This window comes from Solanum stenotomum, chromosome 9 (genome assembly GCF_019186545.1).
Source record: "Solanum stenotomum isolate F172 chromosome 9, ASM1918654v1, whole genome shotgun sequence".
Taxonomy (NCBI): domain Eukaryota; kingdom Viridiplantae; phylum Streptophyta; class Magnoliopsida; order Solanales; family Solanaceae; genus Solanum; species Solanum stenotomum.
Genome location: NC_064290.1, coordinates 53246472 through 53265975, shown reverse-complemented (window position 1 = coordinate 53265975; position 19504 = coordinate 53246472). Strand labels below are relative to the sequence as shown.

General features: G+C 31.5%; 2 protein-coding genes across 3 annotated transcripts; one reads left to right on the top strand and one right to left on the bottom strand.

Moving 5' to 3' along the window:
- The first annotated feature begins 937 nt into the window (after nt 1-937).
- LOC125877659 (gamma-glutamyl peptidase 3-like) lies at nt 938-3811 on the top strand. Its single transcript, XM_049558887.1, has 4 exons — nt 938-1305; nt 2004-2168; nt 3104-3271; nt 3695-3811. Exons 1-4 carry the CDS (start codon nt 976-978, stop codon nt 3809-3811), a joined length of 780 nt encoding a protein of 259 aa, XP_049414844.1. The 5' UTR covers nt 938-975.
- A 1221-nt stretch (nt 3812-5032) lies between these two features.
- LOC125876992 (oxysterol-binding protein-related protein 1B-like) lies at nt 5033-14902 on the bottom strand. 2 transcript variants are annotated; one of them, XM_049558295.1, is made up of 10 exons: nt 14207-14902; nt 12836-13189; nt 11022-11121; nt 8552-8991; nt 7763-7918; nt 7103-7270; nt 6889-7029; nt 6343-6573; nt 6130-6243; nt 5033-5207 (listed from the first exon to the last, which is right to left on the bottom strand). In XM_049558295.1, exons 1-10 carry the CDS (start codon nt 14690-14692, stop codon nt 5049-5051), a joined length of 2349 nt encoding a protein of 782 aa, XP_049414252.1. In that variant the 5' UTR covers nt 14693-14902; the 3' UTR covers nt 5033-5048. The 2 variants fall into 2 exon arrangements, with proteins under 2 accessions (XP_049414252.1, XP_049414253.1); XM_049558296.1 differs by lacking the exons at nt 11022-11121; nt 12836-13189; nt 14207-14902 and adding an exon at nt 9110-9127.
- Nucleotides 14903-19504: the final 4602 nt, after the last annotated feature.

Below are 19504 nucleotides of genomic sequence, written 5' to 3'. Positions count from 1 at the left end.
CTTTCTTCATGGTTTATTTAATTAGTTTCTTTCGAAACTATGCTTACAATAATTTTTTTATACGTAACGTTGCAATATGGAGTTTTGTGTGAATCCAATTTTTTAATACCAACCTTAAATTTACGTATAAAAAAATCACTACAAATATAATAAATAATACGTATGAACAGAAAATATTAAAATACAACCAGACCTAATCACTCATAACGATATTTCTATACAACGGCCAATATTTCTTTGGAATCGATCAATTTTCATGTTATATTATATTAATAGCGTAGTTGATTTTTTTTATTAAAGAATGTCAAAATATAAAAATGTAAATTCACGAAAAGTTAAAGGGTGTCAATATAATGTAATCCATACCTAAAAAGAATACTAATTAATTACCTTGCTACTATTAGAATAATAATTCCGAATCAAAGTAGGAAGCCAAATTTGTTTAGGATTTGATATTTGTTGAAATTTTTATTAGAGAGTTTTAAAATATAAAAAAGTAATTTTAAGAAGAAGTCAAAAGGTGTCAATATATGGTAATATATACATAAAAAAAGATTTACCTAGCTACAATTGGAATAATAATTAAAGTTATAGTAGGAAATAAATTTTGTTTAGGATTTGGTATTAATTTAATTCATGTCTAAAAATAGAATACTTAGTCTAAATAATATAAAAATAAGTTTTCTAATCCTAGTTAAATTAGGTTTGGCATTATTATATATAGAGGTGTTACACATAACTATTTTCTATAGTCCTTTTACATGGTCAACTTTCATAACTTCTATTTGCTAATTATTTAATTCCTTAATTACTTATATTCAATTAATCACATCAAAACGCGTAGTTATTCTTTTTTTTTCTTCTATAAATACAACCATTTATCTACACTATCTCAAACACAAACCAACAAATATAATTTCCATTTTTTCACACACACACACATAGTGAATATTTATATTTTTCTTCAAAAAAAATATGAAGATTGAAGGTGGAAAAATGAAGAAATATGCTTTATTATTAGCTGCAAAAGATTCAGAATATGTGAAAAAAATGTATGGAGGATATTTTAATGTATTTGTTGAAGCTTTTGGTGATGAAGAATTTGGAGAAAAATGGGATTTATTTAGAGTTGTTGATGGTGAATTTCCAGAAATGGATCAACTTGTTAATTATGATGGATTTGTAATTAGTGGAAGTCCATTTGATGCATATGGGAATGAGCATTGGATTCTCAAACTTTGTCTACTTTTGCAAACTTTGTATTTCATGCAAAAGAAAGTTCTTGGTATTTGCTTTGGACATCAGGTATGTTACTTTTATATATACTGACAGTGTAAAATCGTTATCAAGATGTTAAAAAGATAATTGCATGTGTTAATTGTTATATGTAATTTGTGACATTAGTAATCTTAAAAATAAAACAGTTACTACAAAATGAGCATTATTAAGAAAATCACTAAATTATGATGAAATTCATCTGAATTTGACTCATTGATAAAATTTCAAACGAGTCAAATTTAGATGGGACGTCAGTCGAAAATCAATGTTTTTCTAAAAATGGAATAGGGATGATATTTTCTAAAAAAGGTGATCAACTTGATGCATGAATTCATCTGAGTTCATGCAAGGTTGGGAAAAGGGTTGCACTCCAAGAAAGTGTGATGTAAACAGTCGATCTTGACACAAGCATTAGTGACATAATTTCATTGCTTGAACATGAAACCTTTTATGCTGAAATAATTTTATCGTTACTTCAGGTTTTGATCCTTCAAAGATATTTTCTATGAATAACAAAAAATCATCCAACAAGTTGGGTAAAGTACAAATACCAAAGTGCAAAAGGACACCATATTGCACTTGCTAAAGTACTTGCATATTCTTGTTCTAAAAGCATAACTTCTTTCTTTTATATGTGATTGGTTCTTTTTTTTTCCAAAATAAAAAGAGGATTTTGGATATATATCTTAAATTATTATACTAAATATTTTTATATCCATATATAGGTTTTGTGTAGAGCTTTGGGAGGAAAGGTTGGAAAAGCTAACAATGGTTGGGACATTGGACTAAGGAAATTGAACATTGTAAAGGACTTCTCAACACATAGTTTCCTTGGTGATTTGGATGAAATCCCACTAGCACTTTCAATTATTGAGTGCCACCAAGATGAGGTAATATATATATCTCTATGTTTTTATTTTCTATTATGAAATCATATTTACTTGGAATTTTTTGCCTATTATGTGGAATATTATAAAGTAAGTACAAAGTCAAATCACTATGTAACTATGCTATCACCAATATTTTCCATGCATTATGCAATCATATTTACTTGGAATGTTTTGCCTATAATGTGGAATATTATAAAGTAAATACAAAGTCAAATCACTATGTAACTATGCTATCACCAATATTTTCCATGCATTATGAAATCATATTTACTTGGAATTTTTTGCCTATTATGTGGAATATTATAAAGTAAGTACAAAGTCAAATCACTATGTAACTATGCTATCACCAACATTTTCCAAGCATATTTGACTTTCTAGAATAGTGTAAAACAATTTATATACTATCAAGTCATCTGAAAGATAAGTACATGCATATATTTGTTCGTAAAAAAATGAGAATATAGTTACGTAAGAAATAAGACATGTTACCTACTTACAACAATAAATCAATGATTGGTGTAGCTTTTAGTTGCTACTTAGTATTTTCGACATGAAATATGAATATATATTTGACAAGATACATTATAATTATAATAACTATTACATTCTAAACTCATATTTTCAAAAGTACAATAAGATTAATATTAAGCAAGAACTACTTCCCATCGTGTTCAAATCCTTTGTTCCACCTATAGCTAAAACATTAGAATAATTCAAAAATCTTATCGAAAAATAAAAAAAATCAAACGCTCACCCCTAATCCCAAATAACCTACTTATCTATCTCTTTTGTGTTAAAGAAAACTTCTATTTTTTTCTTGCAATTAAACTTGTTATATATCGCTCATCTATTTAAAGCAGGCTCTGAACTCTCTCTTATATACGATATTACTATCAGTGTATATAAATTAACTCGAATTTGAAAAAATTGGACAGGTGTGGGAAGTGCCAAAGGGAGCAGAAATAGTAGCAATTTCAGAAAAAACAAATGTGGAGATGTTTACAATGGGAGATCATATTTTAGGTATACAAGGTCATCCTGAATATACCAAAGATATACTCTCTAATCTCATTGATCGTCTACTTTCCAATGGTTCCATTCAGGTACTTATAAATTCTTTAAATTAGCACTTTTAGTCCTTTAAATATTGATGGATATATTCCGATTTCAATTAAGTATATTTAACCTTCAATTATTTTATATATACGCACTTTTGATCCCTTTGACCGAAAATCTTCACATATTTAACGATTTATGAAGTGTTAAATCATTTCATTATTATCGATGATTTTGTGATTTTGGTCCTTATATCTTTTTATTAATAAACATATATTAACTGGTGTATGTACTTTTGATATCACTAACCAGATATCTTCACAAATTTATCAGTAATTGAGGGACCAAAGTGCAATTATCCCTTATATATTTATTAACAAGAATATTGATATTTTTAAACATCTTTATTTTATTTCATGTAATTTTCCCTTTCTAATCATTGTTTTTATTTGTGTTTTGTTTATATACAGAGTGAATTTGCAGAAGATGCAAAATCTAAGCTTTATAAAGCTGAGCCAGATAGGAAATGTTTGGAAAGAATTTGCAAGAAATTTCTCAAAAGAGAATATATGGATGGCAATAAATGATATTTCAAAACTTATATTTTCATACTGATGTATCTTTGTATTTTTTTTTTAATGTTACAATAGAAATAATCAAGAATAATATTCATCACGTAAGAAAAATATGTGAACCTACTAACTAAATGTAATTGTTACTTGTGTACCCTTGTGATCCAAATACATGTTGAGATACATATAAAAAATATTGTTGATATAATGAAATTTATAAGTTTCTTTTTATTTATTTATTTATTTTCTTTTAATTTGCGAATTTTTATGGGAAATTATAAAGTAATATAACTCGCTCGAGGTCGGAAAATTTAAGAAAATAAGATTTGTTATATTGCATGAAAGTGAAGTGGTTGGTGAAAATAATTTATGTTTTTTATTCTAATAAGAGACATGTTTTCTAGTATACTAATTCTTATTCAAGTCGTTGTTTCTATTCATATGACTTGAACCTTAAACTTCTGATTAGAGATGGATCACATCCATTAACGTGGTAAGAGACTAAATTTAATTATTTAACTATCAATATTTCAAAAACTTATATAAGAAAAGAAAAACGTATAATTTATATTTTATATTGCATGAAGTGAAGAGGTCAAAATTTACAGCTCAAATTTTCTAGACAATTTTCCATTAATTTATTTTAACATATTTGGACAATTGACCAAGAGTCCTATGAAGACTTGAGAGGATTAATTAGACATAAATGAAATTCATTGGCTGCCTTTTTCTTACTATATCACTAAATATTTGACTTTCTTTTCCACTGATTTTCTTTCCATAGTTCTAATGAGCTAGGATTTTTTCTTAAACTATAAGAGAAGTAAATATACGAAAAAGTCAAGAAAACTCAACATCATAATTTTAACATTATATATACACTGCAATTCTACACCAAAATATTTTCACACTTAAGAGCTAGGTCAAGACATAACAATATTCATTAGATAATACAAAATTTATACACCTAATAACCTTTTTAAGTTAAACTATTAACAAAATGTCAGATAAAATTTATATACACACATAAAAAAATTAGAAATAATCAGTTACAAAATCAAAAATTCAACAGCCATGAAAGGCATTGTATATTTTATTTCTCTAAATACAAAATATTTCAATGGATGTAGGACTCAAATCTTTTTAATCTATCTAACTTTGTGGTTTTAGTTTACATCTATCAATTTCAGTTCCATTTTTGGCTTTGTATAAAACAATGAAAGTAATTTATAGTAATAAATTGGGGGTGAAATTAAGTGTGTTGAGATATTTCACCAAAAATATGTGGACATGAATTCCATTTACCAGTTTGTCTAGCTTCCCAATATCCTCCTTTATATTTATATGTATCACTACCTTTTTGTTTAGCAAACCACCTTGGTTGCCATCCTCTTTCCTGCATCTTTGATGCCTGCATATACAAATTAACAAAATTATGCCCAAGCTCGGAAAAAGGAGGAGAAGGGTTGTCGAGGGTCAATCAGAAACAACCTGACTACCCCATAAAGATAGGGGTAAGGATGCATACACCTTACCTTCCTCAAACCCCACTCGTGGGATTACACCAGGTTTGTTGTTGTAGTAACAATTATGCCGTAATTTCAAGCAAGTTAGGGTCAGCGATGTGAAAGTCGCTCCATTTAAGCACATTTAGTGCAATGTTATGTCAAAAGAATTTTAAAAAATCTTATGGAAAGAGAAATGTTTGTCTAACACTAGAAAGTCTATATTTGCTACATGCATATAGATATCCCATGAGATTAGTTATCCCACCTTCTGTATGAGATAGCTTATACCGCGACACTTTAGTACAAAGAAACATCTTATCCCACGACTGTTACTCCTATCGTGTATCCAACCAACCAAACAACCCCTATAGAAGACTTAGCAAACATTGGATTTAATATTATCATGATTAAAACTTAATTCCATCTAATAGGTATCACCTAAATATATCTTTTTCTTCTGCTATAGGCTATTTCTTGCTGGTTCCAAATGTCAATGTTCCAACAAAAATGAAAAAACAATTGCCTAAAGATTTGGAGATACAACACAGATTCGAGAGTTGATAAAATTCATACAAGTTTTCATGTTCTAACACTGATTTTGTACATGAATATTAAGTGAGCAACTTCGAAATTCATTTGGATGTCTCGTATATAAAATCAGGTTTAAGCATGTGAATTACCTTGTTACCTCATTATAACTCAAGCTAATACACATAAAGCACTAATATGGTAAATTTCGACGAGAAAATTTAAGAACCTAAGAAGTCATAGATGAAACCATGCAAATTAGAATGTTACTAATGAAGAAATAACTATTTCCATTACCTCACGTTGCCTCTGCTCTAACCGCAACTTTTCTGAATCAGCCATTTCATATTCTCCATTTTCAAGAAACCTTTGATCAGGCCTAAGCCTTGAATCTGTTGGTGGCAACTTTTTCTGTTTGCATTGACAATAGTAGCATTGATATGAGAATACATTTGAAAGATAAGGATGAACAGGACACAATGACAACTATCAATTATAATATCCCCTTACCTTAAGGTCAGGAGAGAGCTCATTCAGGGTGATAGCAAAATGCGTTAAATTGTACTTTGTTTGGAAATCTGATGGTTTGGTTCGCTTCCAAATCAAATGTGACTTTGAATCAGAATCTTGTCCAACGTCATCTGACGGATTATCCCCCATAGAGTAATGCAAACTCTCATCCCATTTTCCATTAATTGTTGCCACTCTTTTTCCACTCTTATCATGTATGACTCCATGTACCTGCAAAGACAATTTGATATGAGACGATTCCATATGGGCTGTCCACAGATAGTACATTTAAAAGCATGGCAAATACAGAAGAGATATAAATAATACCAAGACCACGTATGAAGAGAGAATACTATAAAAACAGGGAATGTTAAAGTGACTTAGCGTTGAGTAAGAAAGTAATGCAGCATTTGTTAACCAAAATCCCCACAAAAGGGATTATAACCTTCAGATATTACCATCCAGCAGAAGATCACTAGGACACTAATTGATAGAAAGCGGTGGTGTGGGAAGAACGCAAGCACTAGTAAGGTGGAGATTCTGCACCTGGTGAGGATTTCTTTCCACAATAGACTGCTCCTTAAATTTTAGCTTGCAGGAGTAATCTCGATTCCCCCGGATATACATCGTGCCATAGTGGTCACAGTAGAGCTTTCCTATAATGATGTTGTAGATGGAAGTTGTAACCTGATTATTCAGTTAAATGGTTCAGCAAACTTCTCCAAAAGGAGTTGCAGTATTTTCAATTTAATACACATACCTTGCCCCACTGAAAAACCTCTCCATCATCGAACTCCACGGTAAGGGCACCAACAGGGTCAAGTTGGATTGATCGACCCCAAAATTTACTTTTTAAATTTGTATCTCCCCAAAATTTCCAACCTCGACCCTGGCAGTGACATGCAAGAATCATGGGATGATGACTAACCTATGTCACCAAGAAATATGTTATTAAACAAGCAGGAACAAGAAGATAATAAAAGTCAAGTTGCAGAGATCGTATTACATAGCCTAGCCGTGTTCTTTTCTTTACCAAATTTTTGTATGAGGGGTAATTTGTTTCTTGACTGTCAAAACTTAGAAATATGTGACTATAAAGTGAAACATACATGCAAATAGGTCAAGGATTGCATATCAATCTTACGACGTCCGAAGTATTTCGCTTATAAGTGTTTAATGCTGGTAGTAATTGGTGCCTGTTTGTGTTTCAAATAATAAGCATATTGCCATTCATGAAGGTTTGAAAGATAAAAATTCAGAACGAACCGGTAAAAGTTGCAGAATAGTTTCTCACTACATTTTTGCCCTATGCATGTTTCTACGTGTGCATAGTAAGTCTAACTGGAAGAACATTAAGCAATAGACATTGATCTAGAATAAGGAAAAGGGACCATTTAAAACCAGCTGCTTTTAGGACTACCTTTTCCGAGATGAAATGCAACCCCTTGTCTGGGTAATCGGCTTCATATGTCTCGCCTAATAATGGATTAAATGGCTTGAACATCCTTCCATCAGTTGAAGCATATCCGGATACCGCAAATGCTGCAACGCTAAGAATCCTCATAATGCTATTTCCCTACAAAGTTTTGTGAACAAAGGTGGTATATTTTCATAGGGAAGAGAAGGCAAAGAATGCCATGCATCACAGATGACAGAAATCCAAAAAGAGAAGGCATTTACAGAGTTATTGCTTACTGAAGTACCTTCGGAATACGAGTCAATAAATCCTGATTTGTTAATCTAATGATAATAATTAGAAAAACAGTTAAGAGAAAGGTATCAAATACTATAAAGATATGACACCTAGGCCTAATCTTTATCTTTCTACAAATTGCAGGCATTAAAGAATATGCCTTTTCACATGTTGAAAATTTAAATTTAACACAAGATGAACACTGTTGTTAATTTTTCGTCATCAGTACATTTTATCAAAGCTTTCAGATTCTTCCTAAATAAATACACAGAAAAAAAAGAGGCAATAATGGAAAGACAGAAACGACTATCATGAGTATACTGAAGAAAATATGAGGGATCCTGAAACAAAGGGGAAAAGAGAAACTCAAACATTCATTTATTACAAATTTCTCAAAAAATTTATTAGTCTTGGAGCTGCATGGCATCAGCTATAGTCATATATATGATGCCTAATCAATGCTTGGAAGCAACAAATGAAGATGAAACATAGAGACAAAGCCCAGAAAATTATTACCGTTTTTCCCCATTCATATGCTTGGTCAAGAAGGTAAGAATATTCAAATTCTTCAAAGCATCTCTGCAAAGAAGAGAGTGGCTCATTGAAGAACACTGGCAAACAAACTTTAGTTAAATCCTTGCCGATGTTATCTTTGATCATTGACCAAAGGCCTACTCCCTTTTCCTTCTCATGTGGTTCTGGTAATTTCTTCCTTCGCTTCACAAAAGGATAGTCAGATGTAGCAAATCTTGTACCAGAACCAAGACCATCTTCAGCAGGATGAAACTCTACAGTCGCAGAATCAAATGATAATCTTTCATCATCAGAATCGGTGCTTCTTGTGGAACTCGAAGAAAGAACATCTTTAGCATCATAAAACGAGCTATCAGCATCTACTTCATCATCAGAATCATCCTCTTCGTTGTCAGATCCACTTGCACTTCCTCCTAGAAATACTAGAAGAAGAAAGAAATCTAGTTAGAAAACTTCCTCGAAATGATTCATTTAATAATTTATTCAAGAGTAGTCCCATCAGCAAAAATGGTAAATGTAAGAATGAAACAATGATCAAACCATTTACAAAAGAAATCCGGGTAATAAACCAATCTAGAGTTCACCATTTCTAAATTGCTAAACCAGTTCGAATCCTAATTTACATCTTCAACCTTTCAACTTTGCTTTTAAATATGAGGTAACCAACTTTAACAAAGATTTTCAAATGTATAAATTGTCATCTTGAATTTTATTTTTTTTAAAAAAATTCAACTTACAATAAGTAGCTTTTTAAAAATTTTAACTTTTATTTTTGGAAAAGCATATTAACTGATGGTTACTGGTTGAGCCACTCGAATGGAATGAGATAAGGATCGTTGGAGATCTTTCCTCTCCACGAATGAGATAAGGATCGTTGGAGATCTTTCTCTCCACTTACTCGTAACAGACTTTTCTTCTATAGAAAACTTCTTCCGAATGGCAGAAAGAGGATGAAAATCTCCCATCAATAAAGTTCCGGCTTTCCATTCCCCCCCAATAAATAAGTCCTACGGGTCCCTCTCTCTTGTAAGAAAGGAAACGAAATAATCTCAATTTTACAAAAAATGCAGCCATGTCAAAACCTTGGTTTATTTAATCATCACGGACTACCAAGCACACGAGTTCTCTACAAAATTAATATATGGTCCATTCAAAGGAGTAACAGTTTACTACTTAATGAAAAATAACCATTCACATCTTCCATGTCATTTACCTAAAACATTTAAGATTCCATCAGAAAAGAAAAGGAGCAGGAAACTCGTGAGGCATAGGACAAGATCCTCCTTATTTTCAAATCTGATGAGAGTATCAACAGGAACACTGTTGAATTTTGTTGTTACAAACTAAAGTTTTATTCAATCTTAACTTTATTGAAGGCCTAAAATATCTAGACTCAATGCGATTAGGCTAAGGTAAGTGCAGTTTTTTGAATGCAATCAACTAAAAGTGTCTGCATAATCAGTCAGTGTATCCCCTTGTTACATGATCATTCATAAACATAATATTAGAATCCGGTGAGTTGCCTACACAATGAAATTGTTCATGGAAGTTTGGTTTTGAGAATCTCCCTGGTAGTAGAGACCTTGTGTTTTTATCAGTTGACTTGAAAACAATAACAACAATAAGAAATTCTCGTATTGACAGTTGAGCAAAGCGTAGCAATTATTTTATATCATTTTCAGTGTTAATTTTCCAAAATCTGTTCTCGTTACATAAATATTGAAAATTAGTAATTGTTCTCTCATGAGTATTTTAGACATATTCCCCATAGTATAAGAGGTTCTTTAAGCATGTCCTACCAAATTCATTTTTGTAACATAGTTAAGCGTTTTCTACAAAGCAAGGTGGAGCCATGCCCCAAAGAGATGGACCAGAGACCAAAAAGTTTGTGAAACTATCATGGTAACCAAGGTTTAAATCCCCAGAAGACGTGACACTAAATGAAATCTTTCTATCTGTCGAAACTTTAATAAGTCGAGTAACCCAAGAGCTATGCAGGTAGAAAGTAGCAGGTACTCGATCGTTATCGAAGTGCATGCAAGCTGGCTTTTTTGTTTATGCAAAACATTTCAGTTGCTCAAAGATATGGCAAATATATCATATCTTGACTGATTATTTAGATCTAGATAATGCAAAGTGGTGGGTTGGTTATTAGATGCCTAGAACAAAACTGTTAGACCTTTGCTGATGCACATGAATTATCTTTCAGCCAGTGAAATTAAAAGACCCTTAGGAAGCAGGTGGTGCCACCTTCCTTTTAACTTTGGATTCCTTAAATTCTGGGACATATGAATTTTGAGATATAAAATGATGAGAAAAAGATAAGAAATGGGGAAGCTTTGTACTACAATTATTGGCATTATTATTTTAGGAGATATAAATTAAAAATACCATCAGTAAAGCTGAAACAGTTGCACCGCATCGAAGAGAAATAACTTATAAACATGCATACCTCTAAATTTGTCCAGAGATGCTTCAGAATAAGTTTGACGATCTCTTGCCTGTCTGTGACCCTCATCAATGAGAGTGTTCTCGAGGTCAACTTTTTCTGTCTGTGGGTGAGCAGATTAAGAGCAGTTTTAGTATATCATAAAGCACGTGAGTCTCATACGTGAGTGACTCTGAGGCTCAACTAAGTAGAATTCAGCTAAGGAATTATAGGCTTTCAGATAGACACCTAAATCAGGATCCAGAAATGGAATCAAATGAAAACAACCTCAACTGGCATTACTATATATATAGAAGCAGAAACATTTTGGGGCATAAAGAAATAAAATATATGCTCGTGTTGTTTATTTGGGATCTGCTGTTTAGTAATGCTAGTTGAACGTGAAATGCATAGAAGTTTTTGTTACTTAAATTGCAGTAATAGTGGCAGTACACAACAAAAGCAGACATTATTCTGACAAAAATCTAGTGAGTCATGAAAAAGATAGTATGTTCTAAATAACTTCCTAACCGTGCTTTCTTCATTTTATTAGATGGAGAAAAGCTTTTCCATTTTTCTGAAGAGATATAATCAAATCTGGCACCTGATAATTTCTCATGCAATACAATTCAAATTTTAGTAACTTTTAGTCCATTATAGAAGGTTGTTACATCATTTAGTAATTCGAGATGAATGAATGATTGATTCGGAATAGAGTATCAACAGCTTTCCTCCATTCCATGGTTCATTATTACTCCTGCATTTTGAAAATAGTAAGTCCTACACTTTCCACTCTCGCATTTCCTTCAGCTGATCTTTCAACGTCTTTTTCTGATTCTCTCTCTTCTAACTGTTCCGGTCACTGCAATCTCTTTCACTTTAATGCCAAGATTTACTCTCCTGTCTTCCTGTTCTTTTCTCACTTTTCCCTAATTATGACAAGTAATTATCATGACTGCAATATTCTTCTCTATTCCATTCTATAACTATTCACGAAACTAACAGTGTAAGTACTCCAATGCTGGTAACTTCTGAAGTGCTCTACCTAATATTACTCAAAAACAAACTCTCATGAGGAATCCATACTAAATAGAACATGACATACAATCCATCTTGTTGCACTGCAAGCTCGTCAATGGATGCAGAACTGTTTACTTAATTCTTCCCGTCTAGCATGTAAACAAATACACGCCCTGATGAATTGATGATCACCAGCTTTCTTATTAAGGCAGAATCAAGCACAAACCACATTCATCAGTTAATTGGCTAAGTCAGCTAGAATGGAGATTCAACATGAGTAGTGAGGCATAGGAATTTCTTACAATATGCTGCAAACTCAAGAAAGAAACTCCTAAGACTAGTTCAACTCAATTGAGTGTAAATGTACAGTAATCTCTCATCGACTAGACTCTCACTATGAAATTGAAGTTCTCTTTTTTGGTTTCAGACAAAAAATAATAGAATTCAAAAAATGTTATAAGATTGTTCTCATTGAGGAGATTCTTCAAGTGAATCATTTATGCAGTTCAAGCCAAATCGTAGTTCTCCATTTTGGTGTAGACTGAAATGAATGATTTTTGCTTCATAGTGCAATTAGATAAGATTTTTTCCTACATAACATTTCGTAAAGGCTATACTATGCTATGAGAAGCACTAGTGCGAATAAGAGCTGCCTAGCATTTCACATCTTCCTAAGCCTTTTGACATCTGCAGAACTTCATTCAATCACTATTTGAGTCCAGAAGTGTCATTTTCTAAAACAAAAACTTATGAAATGATTAGCAAGTGGAAGTTGCAAAAGGAATAGCAGAAATGTGTCATTTTGTGGCAGGTCATACCTCCAACTGCCCCAATTTATCAAGCAGTAGCATCTGCTTCCGCTTCACCTGCTGGAGATGACTATGCAATGCTACAAATTCATTTCTCATAATATGCTCACTGTCCCGAATCACGACCTCACTTACACCTTCCTCCAAGAGTCGTTGCCTCAACTTTTCAGTTGACACAGACACATTCTCATTCATTTGAACATCAAGAACAGGATCGCATTTTGGAAACAACTTTACTGCCGCAGTCAATGCCTCCAACCAAATACGTCGGTCCTCCTTTGTTTCTGCCCTCAAATGCAACCTCTTTGCCCCAGTACTTATAGAAAACCTCCGGTCATCTGATCGACTTTCTATTGACGAGACCTATAAAAACACTAATTTGTTAGTAGAATATCCAACTCCGAAATCAAAACAGTCAGACAAATAAAACAAACATCTGTGTTACAAATTGATATTTTATATGGCACACTAACATCATGAAATAAAGAGCCCCACTAGAACAGTCACAGAAATGTTGAACAAAACTTCAGATACAGTACATTGTTCTACCAATAGGCCTTCCACTACTAACCACTAGGGCACAGCTGCTACTTGCGAGCATAATGTACACCCATTATCTCAGTTTATACGGCACATCTTATATTCAACGTCCCCAAAAGAGAATATGACACACACCTAATTCTTTCAAAATTTCAAATCCATTTCAACTATTTAACTTCAAACAGTAATTGTGAAGTTTCTACCAACACACTACTTAATCAATCACTCCCTTCGCTCCATTCCATTTAGTTGTCCCATTTGATTTGGACATAAGTACTAAGGTAATAATTGAAAATTCACTAATTTCAAAAAAAAAGTGACTCTAAAAGGTAACTACATCAACACACCCAGTGTAATCCCACAAGTGGTCTAGGGAGGGTAGCGTGTACAACTGTACGTAGACCTTACCACTACCTCATAGAAATAGAGAGGTTGTTTCTAATAGACCCCCGACTTACATAAAGCATGCCAAACAATTTGAAAAAAGAGATACAGATATGGGAGCAATAACAACAACGAAATAATGCGAAATGGAGAGCATTACACAACATACAAGTGACTTTAAAAGGTAACTATTTTTGAAAATTTTAAACATTGTCTACAAGAAAGTTACAACTTTTTTTATACAATATGGATAAATGCAGAGAAAAAGCTTTATTTTAAATAAAATTTCACAAAAACATTGAGAAATAAAACCATCTTATTAAATTAGTTCTCAATAGCCACGAGATGATTTTGTTGGGATGCTTAATTACACTCAAAAAAAAAGAACTTGTCATACAATTAATTATAACTAAAATTATTCTAAAAAAGGCTTCGAAATGAGGAAATGTAAGATACCTTGAGGTGAATTTCTCCGCAAGGTTTTCGCCGATGAGATTTCGAAGATGTGCTTGACGAAGTATTAATCCGGCGAAACGACTTTTCTCCGATGATCATCGATCCTTTCTCCGTCTCCGAATTCGTCACAATCTTATGCCGTCCATTGATTTTGTAATACGAAAGAACTCCATCACGTAAAACGAACCATCGAGGTCTCCATCCTTTACCGTAATTCACCCATTTGTATAAAATTCCAGAAATGTCATTCCCTGCAAAATCATTCATCCTCGCCGAATGAAATTCATCACCAGAATAATCAACTTCCGCGTTGTTATTTGCGGTGGCGCGTGATTTGGAATGAGGAGGAGATCGCGGTGGATGCATATCCAGGAACTTAGATAAAGGTATATTATTAGTCGCCGGCAATGCTGACGCCGTACTCCGATCAGCCACGTCTGTGTCACAACAAATAGAATGCATTTTTTTTTTGAATTTCTTCACCATAATGCTTGATTTTATCTGAATTTCTTCATCGTGGCGATTCTACCGCGATAATCGGAGCTTCCGGAATTCATTTGTTTTTTTGGATAATTTAATTAATTTATTTTTTCTTCGATTTTTTTGTGCGGAAAGAGAAAAAAGTAGAAGAAGAATACGTGTACGGACGGCGACTGAAGGAAGAAAACGGCGGCGGAATCGGCGGCGATGGCGGATGATAACCGGAGATACGGCGGCGGAAATTTTTGGGAATTTGTTAAAGGCGGTTTAAATAGGAGGGAAAAATCTATGTGGGCCAAATGGATTACGTGCCGTCATCTAACTTTTTCTATAAATATAAAAATAAATTATTTTTTTATCTATTATTATTACTCATAAAATTGAAATTTGATTATGGTACCAAATCGAACTTTAAAAGTTTGGTATTTAATTAGTATATATTTTTAATTATTGTTTATCGAGATTATTGAAATTGAACTTTGAAAATATCAAATTAATGAATATTGAACATTCACCTCTAATGAATGTATGTTTAATATTTCGTATCTACTTTTAATTATCGATTATCAAGATTACCGAAATTAAATTTTAAGAATAGTATTTAATATATACTTTTAATAACCAATTATCGAAATAATTGAATCAAACTTTGGAAATGTTGAACGTCTACTCGTAAGGAATTATAAGTTCGATATTTGATATCTACTTTAATTAGGGATTATCAAAATTAACGAAATCAGATTTTAGAAACACCAAACTAAGTATTGAACGTCCACTTTTAATGAATTGTAAGTTCGATATTTGATATTTATTTTTAATTAGTGATTATTCAAATTATCGAAATCAAATTTTGGGAATATCGAATCAACTACTGAATATTCACTCTAATGAATCATTTACCATATATATAATCAACATTGATGAGCCATTTGAATGTCTTAATTGATCAATAATAACAAATTTATTCATAATGTTATGCTTTGATTTGTTGGCTAATTAATTGCCTTATAATTTATATAGATAAAAAGATTATGTTAAACTTGAGTTTATTCATTATAATAATACTCGTTTCTGTTATTAGAAGTTCCACTCTTCCACGTTGCAACATATGTCGGGAAGGCCTCCGTTGATTGTGTACGAACAAAATATGAATCCAAAGGCAGGGTAAGAAAGGGTTTAGCTAATGGAGATATTAATTCTTCCGAGAACCAGTAACGCGTAAACCATGTCAAACCAAGACCAATCAATATCCGTACGGAACGGGCAAGTTGCTGTGCGAAGCATAAATAAGGTGGATTTTTCCGTGCTTCATACACAAAAAAAAAATATTCAATTTAACTCAATCAATCCTTAATGAATTCTGATATTATCAAAATAAATAGAAATCAAATGGACAAATAACCCTTCCAGCAATGCAATAACTAAAATTGAGTTGGTATAAATTCAAATTTAATCAGATTCCACTAATCTCGAGTATAAAATTGAAAAACAAAAATTATATATTTGGATAATCCCTTTCTAGCAACTAGTGCACACATAATTTGTCTTGTTTAACATTTTTGGGTTTTATTAGTCACTAAAATGTGTAGATATAGAAGAAAAAAGGTATAATTATTAGTGATTTTTAGTTTGTCCACATCAATCATTATCACTTGCACAACAATAGTGTAAATCTCACTTTAATAACGTTCCCATTTTTGTTTGGAAAGGGGCCCTCCTTGGACCACCAATGTCCAATATATATTTTTTATTTCGATTAATTTAAATTTGTGTCGTGTAAAATTTGACAAATATAATTGAACCTCGGTCATGTATGTTTGAAGTGAGACAACAATGTTTGAACTACAGTTATATGAAACTTAAACATAATGTCTCACTTTAATTTATTAGTTAACTATGACATGATTTAATATAATTTGATGTAAACATCGGAAAGCACATTTTCAAGTTGCCACATTGTTCGTTTATAGCAAGACGATGTGAATGGGCCGGAATCTATTCGTTTGAGTGTATCAAGGCCCAATAAAGTCATCGGGCCATTTCTACTGCAAGCCCAAAAATAACAGTTTAGCTTCATGGGCTTGAGGAGTTCAATCTCAATTCTTGGATGGGCTGGACTAGGTAGAGCCCATGAACTCTTGCCCAAAAAAGCACTATAGACCAATGAGGATATTTAATTTTTTATCGCCACACAAATATTATGTCACATGAAGAGAAGTACATGAGATACTAATAGGGGTATAGTAATAATTGTTTGAGTAGATTTTGAGAAGAGTTGCTTTTTGAAGAAGCACAATACGATAAAGTTGTAAGATGGGGTGAGGGCATGCGGTTATTGTCTATCGTTGGCCTTTAGAGCGATTAAAGATTAGAAGGAGCCAACTAGGTAAAAAGTAAAAACAATAGTAAGAAGTAAGGAGATTAAACTTTCGGATGAGACTAGACAACTACTATCATTCTAGCGCGACATAAAATTGGAACGAATAGGAATCGTAAAATACTATGAATCAAACTACATGCAATATTTGCGTAATCTATTACATACTAATTGTTTTTTTGTAAAACAATTTGCATAGTGTCTTTTATATAATCTTATCCAAAAGCTAGGAAAAAGTGAAAAGTTTTAAAAAGGGAAACACTTTGGTAAAAAATATAAATATAGTAGTAATATTTATGAAAAAGTAAATTAAGCTACTAAAAAAGCAATTGATATAAAAAGTGGGGGCAAACTGCAAAAAGACTGAAAATGTGAAGGCACGGGTGAATGCCTTTTTCTTTTTTCAAACACTATTCCCAATTAACTTTATGGACTTTATATTTTAGCCCCTCTATTTTTTAAAGTTTACTTTCATCGTCTCAAATTATTTATCGTGTTTTTAAAAAATAATTACTATTTCAAATTATTTATTATTTTAAAAATTTGACACAAAACTATTTATTTTTTCTTATTTTACTTTGAGTAGTAATTATTTTTGAAGACTACACATAACTAAAACAAATATTCAATGTCTTAAAATATCAATAACAATAAATAATTAAAGTCCTTCCTAATTACACTATTTTCTTAGAGAATGTGTAAAAAATATGACAAATAATTTAAAATCCAATCGAGTAAAATATTCAATAAAGAAAATTATATCTTAAAATATCAGTAAGAGTCAAATAGTTTAAAAAGAAACTAATTACACTATTTTATTAAATAAATTATGAAAATACGAACAAACAGATAATTTGAAACGAACGGAGGAAATTATTCTCTCACATTTTGGACTTTAGATAAAGCAAACATCTAACGTGGAGGAATCAATTTCTTCTCCTAGTTGGAAGAATAAGAAGAATAAACGAATTCCAACAAAGATTTGGATTTTTGGCAATTCCCATACACTATTATTTAAGTGTTCCTAAATATTTTAATAATTGTGTGTACTTTTTACAAGTTTTTTAGTAGTAATTAATTATATTTTTTCTTCAATATCGGTATTAACACTTAGATTAATATTGATTTATGTCACATAAAGTTATTAAAAGGAAAAGTGTTTTCAGTCAGTTCTTTCTTTTTTCAATATTCAGAGCTTCAACTTAAATTTTTTAGTTAAGATATAGAGATCTTATTTATCTCACTATAATTCTATATGATCCTTTTCAATTCTCGTTGTTCGTTTTTAATATTTTCCAAAGATTATGAGATATGGATTAATATTCACGGGTTTATTCAATTTTAGTAATATCAACTTAAATATTATATGTGTTAAAAATCTTACTAAATAATTAAAAAGATAAATTTCGAACTCAATAAATTAAATAAATTACTTTACTGTAAAAGAAATACTAGTCATTTTAGATTTTTACAGACAACTCATATTTTTGGTTTGTCTCCACATAATAAACTGAAAATTTAGCACTAGTAAGTAGTTACATCATCATGTCAATCAATTGGTGTGGTAAATTTATTTTCTAGTTTCCAAAGTTATCATTGAACCAAAAGTAAATAAATACTAAGAGATTATTATATTGAGATTGGAAGGATGATGACATAAGTTCTTTAAATGGGGCGATAAGTATTTTGTTATTCTTGATAAAAAAAAAACTTGAATTTTATTATTAAACACGTGAATTGGTATGGTGGAAATATAGGATTCCCAACACAATGTCTATTGGTGAATCGCTTGCCAACTCCATTTCCTACTGACCTCTTTTTTGAGAAATTTTCTCCAAAAATTCATGTGTTTTTAGTACGAAATGGAAGAAAAGTGAAAAGCTAGTAATTGGTTGAGTCATGAGAATTGAGTTGCCTTAGACAAAAAGTATTTCATCCTTAAAATGAAACTTTTCTATTTGAATATAAATTAATTAGATTTCAAAACAAATATCTCGAAAGAAATTAAAAAAAGGAAAGTTGTTTACAAGTAGGGACAAGTTCTCAAAGTCAAATTCATACATGAAGTATGAGATGGAAGAAAAATATAAAAACTAGTAATTGTTAAATGGAATATTATGAGTACCAAATGTTAGTAATTGAGTTTTAAACTTAATATTGATAAATATTTAATAAATTTCTTAATACAGATATTCAATTTGAGCAAAAGTTACTAAATTCGACCGAACCTATATGCAAGATTCTAGCTCCGCCCTAATTATTTTAGTTGAAGAATTAAGGAATATATATACTTCTTATCTTTATGAAACTAAAATGTTGATAAGAACATATCTTTTAAGTTGAATACTTGCGACTTTTAAGAGGCTTTAGGAGCCAAAAGGTTGAATTTACTTTATCCTTCTCAAATTCTTGGATTTTGATTGGTTTCTTTGGTTACTTTT